Source organism: Oncorhynchus kisutch, linkage group LG20, assembly GCF_002021735.2.
Source record: "Oncorhynchus kisutch isolate 150728-3 linkage group LG20, Okis_V2, whole genome shotgun sequence".
In the NCBI taxonomy this organism is placed as follows: Eukaryota; Metazoa; Chordata; class Actinopteri; order Salmoniformes; family Salmonidae; genus Oncorhynchus; species Oncorhynchus kisutch.
This window is the reverse complement of record NC_034193.2, coordinates 47,311,390-47,327,212: the sequence shown is the minus strand read 5'-3', so window position 1 is coordinate 47,327,212 and position 15,823 is coordinate 47,311,390. Positions and strand designations below refer to the sequence as shown.

The 15,823-nt window shown below is 41.1% G+C and overlaps 1 protein-coding gene across 2 annotated transcripts in view; it reads left to right on the top strand.

Annotated features, from left to right (window-relative positions):
- Positions 1-15,823, top strand: part of LOC109877959 (VPS10 domain-containing receptor SorCS3) — a 205,722-nt gene that overhangs the window by 176,830 nt on the left and 13,069 nt on the right. Inside the window, exons 13-20 of one of the 2 annotated variants that reach the window (XM_031799705.1) lie at positions 178-269; positions 1,838-1,945; positions 2,417-2,534; positions 5,781-5,914; positions 8,397-8,510; positions 9,389-9,560; positions 12,416-12,632; positions 15,177-15,310. In XM_031799705.1, the coding sequence (XP_031655565.1) occupies positions 178-269; positions 1,838-1,945; positions 2,417-2,534; positions 5,781-5,914; positions 8,397-8,510; positions 9,389-9,560; positions 12,416-12,632; positions 15,177-15,310 (1,089 nt within the window). The remainder of the gene's footprint in view (positions 1-177; positions 270-1,837; positions 1,946-2,416; positions 2,535-5,780; positions 5,915-8,396; positions 8,511-9,388; positions 9,561-12,415; positions 12,633-15,176; positions 15,311-15,823) is intronic. The other variant, XM_031799706.1, reaches the window with a different exon arrangement.

Sequence of the window (15,823 nt, the reverse complement as noted above, 5' to 3'; positions counted from 1 at the left end):
GTTATTCTAATCATATATTTGAATGTTGTAGTTTGTAAAATATATTTTTTGGGACAGCTGGTTCTGCCTTTTGATCTTGAGGTGTTATGAAACTCTCAGTGTTCAGCTAGATGTGTACAAATGGTAACTGTGTGTAAATCATATATTATATTGAATGGGCTGTGTGTCCTGTTTCAGATATTCGAGGAGGAACACAATGTCTGGTTTCTGGATAAAGGAGGGGCCCTTGTTGCTGTGAAACAACCAACCGTCCCCACTAGGCATTTACAGTAGGTTAAAATCTAGTTCAGTGTTTGTATATCTGATAACTGGTTGTAACATGTTAGTACTTCTATTGATGGAAAGAAAACTGTTTTAATTTCACTTTATATATGATTAAACGTATGCAATAAAGATGCAAACATGTTGTCAAAAATCTGAATGGGGGGAAAGTGTTTTTCTTCACAAAGTCCCCCTTTTAGTACTATAACACTGACCTTCTTATTCTAAATTGGAGCGACCACGTTTTGCCTCAGTGAAGACCAACTCAACTGAAACCACATCTCTCTTCTTCTTAATATCACTTTAGGAAAACATTTAGAAATTACTTTTAGCACCAGTCAAGTGTGGAGGATTCCTTCCTTCCTGGTTGTGTCTCCTAGATGATTTAAGTGCACTAGTGGAGGAAAGGAACACTGTTGAATTCTACATAGCAGACTAGGGTTCAATAGTATTTTTTTTATTTCAGTGTTTAATTGAGACATTTAATTGTCTAGAGGGCCAGGTGGGTGGGGGTTGCGCTTTTGGGCCAATTCCATTGGATCCGTTAGGCTAGGTAATGGCAACTAAAGTATTTGAAAGATAAATACTATTTGAACCCAGGCAAGCGCTGTAGAAACCAATCGTGTCTCTCTCTCTTTCGCTCTTCAGAGCTAGGGGTAACAGAACATTTCCTGGCCCTGGTGTCCTCCTAATAGATGTGTATCAATAGTTTGTCTGTTGTCTGAACGTTTAACCAGATGAAGGCATGCTGGCCCATGGAGGTTGGGATGGAAGCTGCAACAAGGGGGCTGCTGCTTCTTGTATCCTAGTGCAAGAGTCTGCCTTGTTGAGTGTTGTTCCCAACCTTGTCACACACAGTACTCTAGTGTTCTCACATCTGAAGTGATGTTGATGAGATGTCAGAATCAATAGAGAACAGGCCCAGCGGATGAAAGTTACCCATTCTCTTTTTGTTTATTTTTATTTGTCTCCCCACACCTCTCCGCCCCTGTTTTGTAGTCGTTAGAACATGAAACGGTTCTATTCTGGTTTGTTTTGTGTGTTGTGTTTTTTCTTCTACATCACCGTCACTGTAGACTGTCAGTAAACTCAAGACTTTGAGTTTTCTCTTCAAGTTGTTATGCCTCCATGCTTTGATAGTCAAACACAGTTCTGTTGTTTTATTCTTCTTCTATTCAGCAGAACGTGTACTAATTGTAGTCAATTAGATACAACCTGAGATTCAGCCAGGTGACTGTCTATGGAGAATATTCACTCCACTGATCTTGAGAGAGCGTCACCCTGAGAGCATCAGGGCTAGAATTCAGAGTAGTAATACTAATCCAGGATCAGATCCCACCGGTCCCGTATAATCTCATTCAATATGATCTAAAAGGTAAAACTGATCCTAGATCAGCACTCCAAGTCAGAATGATAAATATTGACCTTCTTGTTACCGCCAGTCTGAGATGTGAATGGTTGCAGCCCAAATGACACCCTTTTTCCTAGTAGGCTTCACTACTTTAGACCAGAGGCCTGTAGACCCTGGGTGCCATTTGGGATTCATTCAATGTGTTATTGTGTTACTCTGTTACAGAATCAGTTTTGATGAAGGGCGTCAGTGGACCAGACACAGCTTCTCCTTGGTTCCTCTGTTCGTGGACGGGATGCTGGTGGAGGCAGGGACAGAGAACCAGATCATGACGTGAGTCTGGACAATAGAGTAATCGAGGGATGACTTGCAGTGATGAATGATCTAGAGATGGGGGGATGACGTTCCTTTGTCCTCCATAGGAAGTCTTAGAGAGATGGAGAAAAGGAGGGAGGACGTGTTTAATCTTTCTGTCTTCCATTGTTTTGGGACTCTGTTCCTTTTGGTGAAAGGGAAGGGGATGGAGGGATGAGATGGATGACATAATGTGTCTCTCCATCTTGTTCTCTTGGGAACCATGATCCTCTTGGAGGGAAGATATGAGGGGATGGGGAGGAATTTTAATTCAACGATTGCTGATGTCTCATCTTTATTAGCAGACTTTTAAATGGGAGAAAATATTTGATTCATAAGGGTTGTCAGTCTGTTAGCTTAGGACTGAATGCCCCATTGGTGAAACCTTGTAGCGCTGACAACCCTTGTCGAGTTATATTAACTTATGTATCCATCCTTTGGTTTCTCAAGGTTTTTTGGACATTTCAGCCATAGGTCTGAGTGGCAGCTTATCAAGATAGACTACAAGTCCATCTTCAACAGGAAATGTACAGAAGGAGACTATCAGACGTGGCACCTTCACAACAAGGTAATACCTCTTAAACAGGAAGTCAGTCCAACTTATCAATATCTGTCCTTATTACTTAATAACAATGTATTTACATGCTAGTTAGGGACTGTACGTTATATATAATGACGATACTTGGAGAAAATCGGACCTCTCTGAAAAGAAAATGGATGGTCCTTCCTTCAGTAAAATACATTTATACCCTCCCTTAATGATAAAAAAAGTGACCCTCCCCTATACCCCAAATAATAATGAAAACATCAAGTGGATAGCAGAGAATATGCCTACCATTTACCTTCACTCCTAGGACAGACCAGAGCTTTTGATATGCAGTTTTAGAAACCGTTCTTCATTTTATTAGATGGCAAAGTAGCTAGAAAGTTGTGGGTTCAAAGACCACCGCGGACAAGGGTAGTGGTGAAAATATATATCAATTATAACAAAAGCACTGCAGGAATCTATCATCTTATTTGCGTTCCCCAAAATAGCCTTTTATTAACACATTTCCTGCAATTCTACATAATTTGACATGACTGGAGACAGGCAGAATTTTTTTTTATAGCAAAACAGAGCATAACGACGAATGAGCGCATGCTGCAGGGCCAGCGAGGTTTGGATTTCTCTACAGGCTTTTGGTAAAAATAGAGGATAGTCCATGTCTGCAACAGCTAAAGTTGTCTATCAACTGTAAAAAGTGAGCACAACAGAACCAGTTACAACTGAAGTACATGATCATCAATTCATTTGAGAAAAAGCCATTAGTTGTTTAACACAGCAACATTGGGGGAAACTATCATTTTCTATTTTATTCCATGATATTATCGGGAATTAAGGTAAGACCCAAGTGCAGACTGTGTGAAGTAACAGTGTTTATTGTGACAACAGGGGCAGGTAGACGACAGGTAAAGGCAGGGAGGTGTTGATAATCCAGAGTAGAGGCCAGGACGGCAGGCAGGCTCAGGGGCAGGCAGAGTGGTCAGGTGGGCGGGTACAGGTTCAGGACAGGCAAGGGTCAAAAACCAGGAGGATGAGGAAAAAGAGATACTAGGGAAAAACTGGAGCTGAGACAAAATGCTGGTAGGCTTGAACAAACAAGACGAACTGGCAACAGACAGACAGAAAACACAGGTATAAATATCCAGAGGATAAGTGGGGAAGATGGGTGACACCTGGAGGGGGTGGAGACAAGCACAAAGACAGGTGAAACAGATCAGGACGTGACAGATAGTGTTGCTGCAAAATAGATTTGTGTAGATTGTGATTAAGGCATGGGAGTATAAGAGCATCTGCTAGTCTAAATGAACAAACTAGGCATGCGTATTGTAGCTCACCACATGATCCTCAAACCAAAGACTAGCCAAACTCGTGATTCTATTTAATTTTCAGTAATTTATTTTATTTCATTTAATACCGCCTTAATGCGAAATGTACTGTATAAGCATGTTTTTGAAATGCTGTGCACCCCTGCCAGCCTGTAGCATGTCACAAATGTTTCTCAATTGATTTCTTAAATGGCAGGCTATAGCCTGGAAATAATAATACTATAATAGTACATTTTTGTTCCTTCTTAGGCTACCTGTTTTTCCTCCTGACTGATTTAGAGTTATTATGTTGTTTAATAACCTGTTGAAATGTCGAACGTCAATTGATAATGACAGAATCACACATTACTTCTCAAGCAAAGTACATTTCTTGTCTCCTCGGCTATAGAAGGTTGTAGCGTAGCCTCTGCATGGCATAGAGACAAACCAAAAATTACCCATATGCATAGGGGTGGCAGGGTAGCCTAGTGGTTAGAATGTTGGACTAGTAACCGCCGCGCTAACAAGGTACAAATCTGTCATTCTGCCCCTGAACAGGCAGTTAACCCACTGTTCCTAGGCTGCCATTGAAAATAAGAATTTGTTCTTAACTGACTTGCCTGGTAAAATAAAATTACAAAAATTGTAGTCTTGTCTTTCCCTGGCAATTTTCAGCTTGTTTCTAGCATAAAGAATTGCAGGTTAAAGTGTCCTTATGTATCACTTCATATAATCAGGTCCATACACTTTTATTTCCAAAATAACAAGCTAACAAGGGGTAAGGCCTATGCTTTTGGCCATGCTCTTTAACAAAAGCCACAATACCCTCACATACTGTACCTCCTCATTTCGAGTCCTGGTTTTAACTTAACACGCCACGCTCTTCACTGACATAGATATTTAAGGAGTGTATGGTGACTGAAGGAAATGGCTGACAGTCTGTGGAAAGTAGACTATCATTTCATCTGTCAAACAGGTAGGCCTACCTCTTATTTCTTGAATAAGATAAATAGTCTTCAACACAAAGCCCTCTTGTTCTTAAAGTCAAATTAAACTGCTGCTGCTTCCTAGTAATGTAAGTTACGTAAATGACTTGAATATGGCTTATGGTGAGGCCAAAAACTCTGATAAATAGCTTCATTATGGGCAACAAAACATGTTTTTATTAAAATCAATTCTATCAGTAGCAAGTTCACCTCGAGTCTTCCGTTTCATCTTCATTCTCTCCCTCTCAAACTGAACAGGGCATCAGTAGGCCTAGTCTGCAAGCACAGATATACACTTTTCTGGACAAATAAAATAAAAAATCCAGAATAAGTCTTTGACTCGCCTCCTGAAGTGCCATCGTACACAGCACAGTCATTTGTTAGGCAGCACAAAAGGGTTTACATCACCAAGAGCAGGACAGATCGGGGCTCATGATTGGGAGCACCTATCCATTGCAGTGTGTAATGCAGTGAAACCTAGTTTATATACACCACCACAGCAACGCAAAAACTCAGGAAGGAAGTACATTTTCTTAGAAATGTAACTTTGCCCTGTGCTTCTCCAGAAAATGCTCTTTATATAGCCTAGGCTTATAGCATATTGTATAGTCTATGGATAATTTTATTGTGACCACAGTAGTGGCACACATCGAGATAGTAGAATAATTCTCAAAACCTGAGCAATTTGGCATTTCATCAATTACAAATGACCTGACCTTCCCCTGGCCAAAATAAAATAATAAAAAACCCTCCTGACTGAAATTTAAAAAGCATGACCCTTCCCTATTTTCCTCCGGGTAACAATGTTTTTACATGGTAGATAGCGTACTTCCAGTGTTTGGCTAGTTCCAATAAGCTCAATAGGTTAACATAAGAATGGTTTGACTTGCTGTTCTATGCTAATTTGACATTTGAAAATGACATACTGTATTCCCATGTGCGTTCACTATATGGATTAATATCCTGTATGTGTTTCACAGGGCGAGCCGTGTGTGATGGGCCAGAAACAGATATATATGAAACGCAGACCAGGAAACTATTGCATGCTGGGAAAAGACTACGCCAAAGTCCTCTCTGCTGAATCGTGTATCTGTCGGGCCCACGACTTTGAATGGTAATTATAGTGTACTAGTATAATAACTCACAATTGCAGTAAAATAGAACACATGAAAACATGTATTTTTATCACAAATCTAAACATGAGTAGATCAACAGAAGTTTCATTGTCCATAAAAGAGAGAGACATTTGTACGATGCTTTGTGTATGTTGTCCCATTTAATTTAATGTATGTTGTATGTTGTCCCATTGGATTTAATACACTATTTCAGGATCCCATTCATTTGGTTCATTTTCGGTGTCAGCGCTCCAATTATCAGATATTTTGGGGGATAATTTGCTCCTAACGTCTGTCTCTCTGCTTAGCTTGTTTTGCGATGTTTATAATAACGTAGAGAGAATGAGGGTGTTAATAGGACTGTAGGAGTTTTTTTTATTTTTATCTTCAAAAGGCAGGGAAAAGAAAAGCAATGATACATTTTTATATAAATGCCAGCGGTGTCAGGTCAGACAGTATGAGTTTTAATTAGAATCCATTCGTCTCCAGTGATAGTTGTTTTTAATTATTTTGGACTGAAATTATTATATGATACATTTCACAAACTTCCTGACCACATGGCATGTCTCTCTCTCTCTGTCCCTTGCTATCTCTCTCTCTCTCTCTCTCTCTCTCACACTCTCTTTCTATCTATCTCTACAGCTGGTGATAGAGACAGTGAAATTCAAAAATAAAAAAACTATCTCTTTGAGAAACTTCAATGTTCAGAGTGAAAAACAATAAAACTTTTAATTGACTTTGAAGTGTTCACAAAAGTCCAGGGCTGAAATCTTTACTGGTTGCGTATTGTGTAACAGGGTGACATTGCACCGGCCTGTTGTTCTGTTGTTCTGTGAACAAAAGGTCCAGGGGTTGATTCCAAAGTGGGACAGTGACCAGACTGAAAACAGAGGTTATATACTGAACAAAAATATAAACACAACATGCAACAATTTCCAATAAACTACTGACTTACAGTTCATGAGAGAAAATCAGTCAATTGAAAGACATTCATTAGGCCCTAATCTATGGATTTCACATGACGCATCTGTAGCAAACCGCTTGGCCACACAACGACATACACGTGGTCCGCGGTTGTGGGGCCAGTTGGACATACTGCCATGTTCTCTAAAACTACGTTGGAGGTGGCTTATGCTAGAGAAACGAATATTCAATTCTCTGACAACAGATCTGCTGTACTTTCCTGCAGTCAGCATACTGATTGCACGATCCCTCAAAACTTTGAGACATCTGTGGCATTGTGTTGTGTGACAAAACTGCACATTTTAGAGTGACCTTTAATTGTTCACATCACAAGGTGCACCTGTGTAATTATCGTGCCGTTTAATCAGCTTCTTGACATGCCACAGCTGTAAGGTGGATGGATTATCTTGGCAGGAGAAATTCTATTCCTATGGAAAATTTCTGGGGATCTTTTATTTCAGCTCATGAAACAGGGGACCAACATGTTTATGTTTTTGTTCAGTGTATATACATATATATATATATACACTGTATATATTATATTAATAATACGTGAGGAGAGATTAGTATTAATACGTAACCAAAACACGCTGGGAATCTGCACAACTATAATGTACTAAACTGGACACCATACTTTTCTGTGACTTACTGGAAAGAAATGTAATCTATGCGTTACCAAAGCTGTGATTCAGTGGTGCTGTTATGTCCTTAACTGGACACTGTACCCTCATTGGACTCACTTGGTCCCTTATAACTATTATACCAACCAACCAAAACACCATAACTTCACTTGACAGCCTGTCAATAAATTGGAGGAGGTTCTAAATCACACTGAGGTCAGACCAGGCTATAGGGAGTCCTAGGCGGACCTCAGGCTTTGTTGCTTCCTGTTAGTTCTGACTAGGTAATTAATTGATAAATCAATGACAGTTTCGTTATTAGAATGGGCACTTGCCTAACCTGCTTTGCCCAGATGTAAATCACTTTTGATTTGGACGTAGCTAACGTCAGCTGGTGGAAGTCAGCCATCCGTGACCTGGCTGCCTGTGTTGACATGGAGACCCCCAGGGCTCAGTCTTCCTACCTCGTCTGATCTGGAGCATTTGTCAACCGCAGCCCAGTCAATATATAATAATGATGCGTTACAATGCAAAATATATCTATTATTTGTATTATGCTGAGGGGATGGGAAAGGGAAGCTGTAACATATAACACAGGAATAACTGTTGGTCCTTTGGCTCAAAATCATATCAAATTGTATTTATCACATGCTTCGTAAACACCAGGTGTAGACGAACAGTGAAATGCTTACTTACGGGCTCTTCCCAACAATGCAGAGAGAAAAATATAGAAAAGTAATAATAAATACATAGAACAACGATAACTTGGCTATATACACGGGTTCCAGTACCGAGTTGACCTGCAGATGTATGAGGTAATTGAGGTAGATATGTACATATACAGTAGGTAGAGGTAAAGTGTTGATATTGATCACATTCTGTATGTGATTTGTTATAGTGATTATGGCTATGAACGGCGTAGAGAAGGGAACTGTCTACCAGCGTTCTGGTTCAACCCAGCTGTTGTCTCAAGGAGCTGCAGCCAAGGACAGAAGTACCTCAACAGCACAGGGTGAGTTGCACATAGGGACACTATTTTGTAGCGTTTCTATGTTGTCTATTCTAAGTGAAGGCAACGCTTTTGTATATTTCTGCTCAATGGGAGGCCATACATTATCGCTCTGATGTTTTCCATTTCATTTTGTAAAACATTATGATGGTCATAATGTGGTCCATGTTAAAAATCCTGAATATGTATCACACATTTCAAAAGAGAAGTAAAAAAACACATTCCAGCTTACAGTGGCTACAGTGTCTCTCTGTATAGGTTGGCCAATGCTTCTTCATCTTCCCACTGTAATGAAACACTGTCAGGGTGTCACACCCTCTGGCACGGCTCATAGTGTGAATAGTGATATTGGCTATTTAGGCCTGAGTCATTCACCAGACAGTAGATCTATACTGAGTGACATAGTGTACTTCTGAGAGCTGCAAAGCACTGTCAGGAGTCATAGGACACAGATTAGGATGCCTCAGGACAGTGGAAGTCTGAGGAGAACGGTTCATCCTTCATTTATGCATCCGCCTCCCCAAGCTTAAAAGTCAAGTTTTGTCCAGGAGTTAGAAAACATGTTGGAGTTTTGTCAATTTGGCCAACAACTACTGTACGTCTTGTGTCAGACATTAACTTTCAGGGTTAAAAGTACTTTTTAAATTAGTAATTGCTAAGCATTTTTAAGATCAGTCAAAGAATAGCAAGTCTTGTTCACTAGCTCTCTCTCTTCCACAATCACTTTGAGGTTAAAAATAAAAAAATAGCAATTTCCTGTCAAACTTAATTGATGAACGTGAGCAATACCTTAGCCTTGTTAACTAGTAGTGTCATGAAGCCATAACCTCACTAAACCATACTGAACATGTACTAACTAATTCATATGGTATCTTCTTAAGGTACCGAAAAGTGGTGTCCAACAACTGCATCAAGGGAGTCAAGGACATGTACACACCCAGGAAGCAGATGTGTCCCAACAGGGCTCCAAAAGGCCTTTCTCTATCCACCAGAGAGGGCAAGCTTACTGCCGACCTGCACACCAACGTCACCTTCCTAGTGCATCTGGATGAGGTAGGGCTGGGCCAAAAGCCAAAATGGCTTCCTTTTTGTATATCATTATTCTGGGCCTAGGAGCCCAAATGGACGACTTTGTATACATTACTGTTATGAGTTGAATTGATTTTTACCTTAAGCCATGGAATGTAAAACAATGTGCTCAGTAGGCCTGTTACTGAGTAAAATATGGATGTTTCCTATGTTCGGCATGGATGTTTCTCCAGGCATGTATGTAAAGTTACAATTAAACGTTCAGCAGTTGGTGTATATGGGATAACATAACAGGGAAATAATTTCAAGCGTATGTCTGGAAAAACATCCATATTTCACTCAGTAACAGGCCTACAGTGAGTGAGTTTTACACCACATGCTAGTACTACTTTTACAACCATGTATAATAAAACAAAACACATCGACTTTTCATTCCATTTTACTTAAGGTAAAAATCAACACAACATCACCCACACACAGCTACAGGACCCAAGCCCTGAGCTGAGAGACAGAGTAAGAAATAAAGACCTAAGAGAGAGAGGCACCCCTGGAGACCCTGTTATAGAGTGAGACTCAGAGTAGCCTCGTTCTAGGGCCAGGGCCTTGTCTCGCTCCCCTCACTCCCTTGACACTGTTCAACCATCTCACATTAAATTCAGGTGGAAGAAGTGTGGTAGTGCTCTGCTCGGTGCGGTGGTGCTTTCCCCCTGCACTGCAGATAAGAAGTGTCTCTCCCACGAGGTCTCTCCCACGAGGTCTCTCCCGGGCCCAGCTGTCATATTACAGTGTGATGAGTTGAGGAAATTAGGATGTATTTCTTTCATTAAGAGAGGCCTCCTCTGATAAGACAGACATATGCCATGTGGTCAAAAAGTTTGTGAAATGTATCTTATAATCAATTCAGTCCCAAAAGAATTAAAAACAACTATCACAGGGGACTAATGGAGGTGAAGAATCTTCATGGCATTGGGTTTAATTTATATTCATGAAGTCCAAGATGGCAGTATTTCTTGGGGTGATCAAATGAGCCTAAATATGTAATGTGTGGTAATGCTAGGTAGTGAACATGGCAGTTGAGGAAAAGAAAAAGAAAAAAAGGAGAGAGGGAGGGGGAAGAAAGTTTGATGTTTTAAGAGAGGGATGGGATCTGCAGTGTCACATGTCAAGTTTTCATTATCACAAAGTGACCTTATAGCATGTCATGTGTACTCCAACCAGATTTACTGTACATTAGCTACATTATAGCATGTCATGTGTACACCAACCAGATTTACTGTACATTAGCTGCCTTATAGTATGTCATGTGTACACCAACCAGAACCAATGGAATAGTCCCAAAAGTGCAAATCAGTCCATCTAGCTCTCCAGGCAGGCTCAATCAAACACTCAAAGCATTTTAAAGAAAGCTCTTTGAACCCAGGTATGACAAACCATCATCACAACAACACTGACATCACACCATTTATACCATCCTTTGTGTGTTGACATTCACCTGAACAAGAGTACATTACACAGTCCTACTGTGTCTGGACCTGAACTAACAAAACCCCTCATTGTCAACCAGCGCTGCTGTCCAGACCATGATGCTTACCCTATTATGCATTTTGGATTTTGAGGCCCTCTGAGTCACACACGGAGCCACGGACACAAAGCTTGACATTTAGCCAGCATGCCAGCATCAGTCTCATGCAGATTAGCTAGCGATCCCAGGACACCTCGATATAGAACTAGAAGTGTCCAGAGAATGTGAACATCAACAAAAGCCTGAATGACATCGACGCCACTGAAAACCTAAGTGCCATTGCGAGTGACATTTTGGCAAAGGATTGTGGGCCATTACAGTTCCACACAATAGCCGCCGACGTTATCCCTTTTCTTCCATTCTATTCTGCCTTTCTTTATTCAGCTTATTCATAGTTTATCATTTTCAGTGTACAATGGCGTGAAATATACCCCCAGAAGCCTTCTCGTGTTTTTATACTCTGCTGTGCTTGAAAAAAAGCAAAACATATAGTGAATAAAATGAAAGAGAGAGAGAGCGAGAGACACACACACACACAAACCTCATTAGGTGTAACAGGCAAACACACTGCTCTCATGGTGGGGCAGAATATGATGCAACCATACTGTTTGGGCTGGTGATGACTGCTTGTGTCTGTGTGTGAATTTAGCCCAGCAGTCTGTTGACTAGTGTACCTTCCACCCTACTGTCTCTTGATTATTACACTACCTTGACCTTCCTGTGGTTCTCTCTCCCTCCATCACACACATGTATGCACACACACACACACTCACACCACAGGGACTCATGTCAGACTCAGGATGCATGCTGATGTAGAGGTGTCACAACACAATCTGTTGGACTTCTGACAAAAACAGACAAAGATGCCCTGCCTGTGCTCATGCATGCTTAGTGCTGATTACTGAATGGCACTGTGGTTTTGAGTTATTGTATTGAACCACATTAAAAATATTTAAAAAATCTTTATTTAACTAGGCAAGTTGGTTAAGAACAAATTGTTATTTACAATGACGGCCTACCAAGGAATAGTGGGTTAACTGCCTTGTTCAGGGGCAAAACAACAGATTTTGTTCTTTGTCAGCTCGGGGATTGAATCCAGCAACCTTTTGGTTACTGGCCCAACGCTCCAACCACTTGGCTACCTGCCACAAACAATGATATGCATTTAAGTCTATAATAAACACAAGTACAAGCATCTAGCCTGGCTCTCAAATACAATGGAATTGTTTTATATATATATATATATATATATATATATATATATTTTAATGTAACTTTAACTTAATTTTAAATGTTTTGTCATAATTGTGTCTATTTCTTTCTTTCTTTCTTGCTATCTTTCTTTCTTCATCTTTAGTCCTTACTTGAGACTTTACTTGCTTTCCAGGGTGACTCAATGAGAACCAACATCCAACTGGATTTCGGAGATGGCACGGCAGTCTCCTACTCCAACCTGAGCTGGATCGAAGAGGGTATCAGACATGTTTACAAGACGGCTGGGATATTCCGTGTCTCAGCCTTGGCGGAGAACACCCTGGGATTTGATACTACCACCTTGTACCTCCATGTTACGTGTACGTCACCTCTAGACATTCATCTATTTTGTCAGGGATATTCAATTCCCGCCATTGAGGAATGGAGTACTTCTGGTTTTAGTTTATACTGTACCTGGTAGATAATTGGTCAGTTATTGTGACATCGGCCATTGATTGACCAGAGTGGTCACTCATCTGGTGACCCTGCTCTGAATCAGTCCCTGATTGGAGGGAAAGGATAGAAAACAATAGTGCTGTGGTTCTCAAGGATCATAATTGAATATCTCTGCCTCATATTTATCTGTAAATAACCACCTTACTAAATATACAGCAGTGTACAATGGAGCCAGTTAAAGACAAAGTACCAGAATGCTCTGCACGTAGTACAGCACTTTGATGCTCTCTCGCTCTTGTCATCTTGTAATGAACAAGCCAGCCAAATGTCAAGTAAATAATAGTGACAAATATAACATGCTCATGTCTAAAAGGCGTCAAGTATTACCCAGCTCTTTGAAGTGCTGTGTTTGAATTGCCACCTCGTCTCCTGATTTGAAAAGTGAGGCTTTAGTCAATTACTGGTGCCATTTAAGTGCTGTCTCTAGTCGCCACGACACTTTCAATCAGTGTACTTTGATATTTTTGATGTCATTGATTCTGCTGGTGTTTTTTTTCTCCATGGTTTGGTACAAATTATTATACTTTAAAAAAAGTTGTACCCCTTTTTCTCCTCAATGTCGTGATATCCAATTGGTAGCTGCAGTCTCGCCACATCATTGGAACTCCCGTACCGACTCTGGAGAGGCGAAGGTCGAGATCTGTACGTTCTTCAAAATAATACCCTTCCAAGCCGCACTGCTTCTTGACACACTGCTTGCTTAACCCAGAAGCCAGCCGCACCAATGTGTCGGAGGAAACAACGTCCACCTGGTGACCGCAGTCAGATTGCAGGCGCCCGGTCCGCCACAAGGAGTCTCTAGAGCGCGATTGGACAAGGACCTTGTCCAAACCTTCCCCTAACCCGGATGACTGTGCTCCACCTCATGGGTCTCCCGGAACCGGCCGGCTGTGACAAAGCCTGGGATCGAATACGGGTCTGTATTGACACATCAAGCACTGTGGTGCAGTGCCTCAGACCTCTGCACTCGTCCACCTGGTGACCGCAGTCAGATTGCAGGCGCCCGGTCCGCCACAAGGAGTCTCTAGAGCGCGATTGGACAAGGACCTTGTCCAAACCTTCCCCTAACCCGGATGACTGTGCTCCACCTCATGGGTCTCCCGGAACCGGCCGGCTGTGACAAAGCCTGGGATCGAATACGGGTCTGTATTGACACATCAAGCACTGTGGTGCAGTGCCTCAGACCTCTGCACTCGGGGGGCTGTTTGGCACATTTTGAGGTAATTTACAGGGGAGAGAGAGTGCAGATGATGCTTTAAGCAATGTGCCAATCACGATGCCACCATAATTTTCAAATTGGAATATTTTTAACACCCGACACAGATTAGGGAGCCTGACCAAATGCCTCACATCACACACACACACACACACACACACACACACACATGCACATCTGCATAGACACAAACCTAAAAGATGGAGACACACAGATACGCACACTTTCTTTCTCTGTCACACACATCACAAACATACACAGACACTAACACTCACACATGCATACACTGCATGCGTTTGAAAGCTAGGATAAAGATTAGTCTCAGTTAAAAAGGATAACAGAAGTTAACAGACGCCCAGGTGGAGACGTACAAGCCTGAACGCCGAGTCACACCACTGTCAGCCGGAATAAAACTGTTAAAATACTGTGTTATATCTTTCCGCTATAGAAACCTTCACCACTTAGATCACGGTAATGCCACGTACACCCACGTCAGCTGCTATTGCGGTCTCTGCATGGTAGACCACAGTATTACTCACAAGGTATCACCTCAAAAACAGGATAATGCCAATGTGTTTTAAGTCGAGAATAAATCTTGTTCTTCAACTAAATTCCATCAAAACTATAAAACATTATGACAGTTATGACATTTGTTGAGGAAGTTTTCATTCACCTTCCCTTTTCAGCTAAAGTAGTCTTACTGAGAAGAAGATCCCACACACCACCCCAGTGATAATGATAAGTGATACTGGCAAGCTCAGTGTGAGAGATCTTCTTTTCTCTCATTCTTCATTTAAGAAGGTTGCTATTTCTTTTTTCCCACGCACCTGTAAAATGAATCTCCGGATGTGCCAGTGCTTTTCATATTTAAACCAAAAAAGTATCTAAAAATAATATTTCCATGTGCTAATGCTTTTCCTATTGTTAAATAGGCAGTCTCAAGCAATGTCCTTGTAATTACAATCATATATGGATTCTGAATCATTCAATACTGAGTCTGAATCATCCAATGCTGAGTCTGAATCATCCAATACTGAGTCTGAATCATCCAATGCTGAGTCTGAATCATCCAATACTGAGTCTGAATCATCCAATACTGAGTCTGAATCATCCAATACTGAGTCTGAATCAGCCAATGCTGAATATGAATCATCCAATACTGAATATGAATCATCCTCTGTGTTTGTATCAGGTCCTGTGGAACATGTCCAGTTCCTGGCTCCATTTGTGGCGATCAAGAACAAGGAAGTAAACCTAACAGCAGTGGTCTGGCCCATCCACTCCAGGACCGTCACCTACTTCTGGTGGCTGGGGAACAACACTGAGGTAAATTAGACTTAAAACACTTGGTGTACAGAGAAGAGGGCCTAGAACCGAGCTCTGTGGGACTCCAGTGTTGTGTATAGTATACAGTATATGTGGGTTACCAACTATACAACTTTTGTTATACAACTTACCCTATAATGCCATATACTGTACATGTACTGCAGTTGTGGCTGGTGTCACTGTAACTAAATCAGAGGACAGGCTTATTGTCATGGCTGAAACAGAAACCAATTGAACAGCATCGAACACATCAAAGACCTGGTTTTCATTTCAGTTCCATTCCATTTCAGCCATTATTATGAGCTGTCCTCCCTTCAGTAGCCTCCACTGATGTATATATGGGTTATACATGATGTCTATGGTATTAAATACATTGACCTCTTCTATTAATGAAGACGACTATGATAGAGGCGGAGCCGTCTCTGATCTTATATTTTGTTCAGACAGCTTATTAGTATGTCATAAGTTATGACCATAGCTGCATTGGTTCTAGGTATTATGGGGAGGATGTGT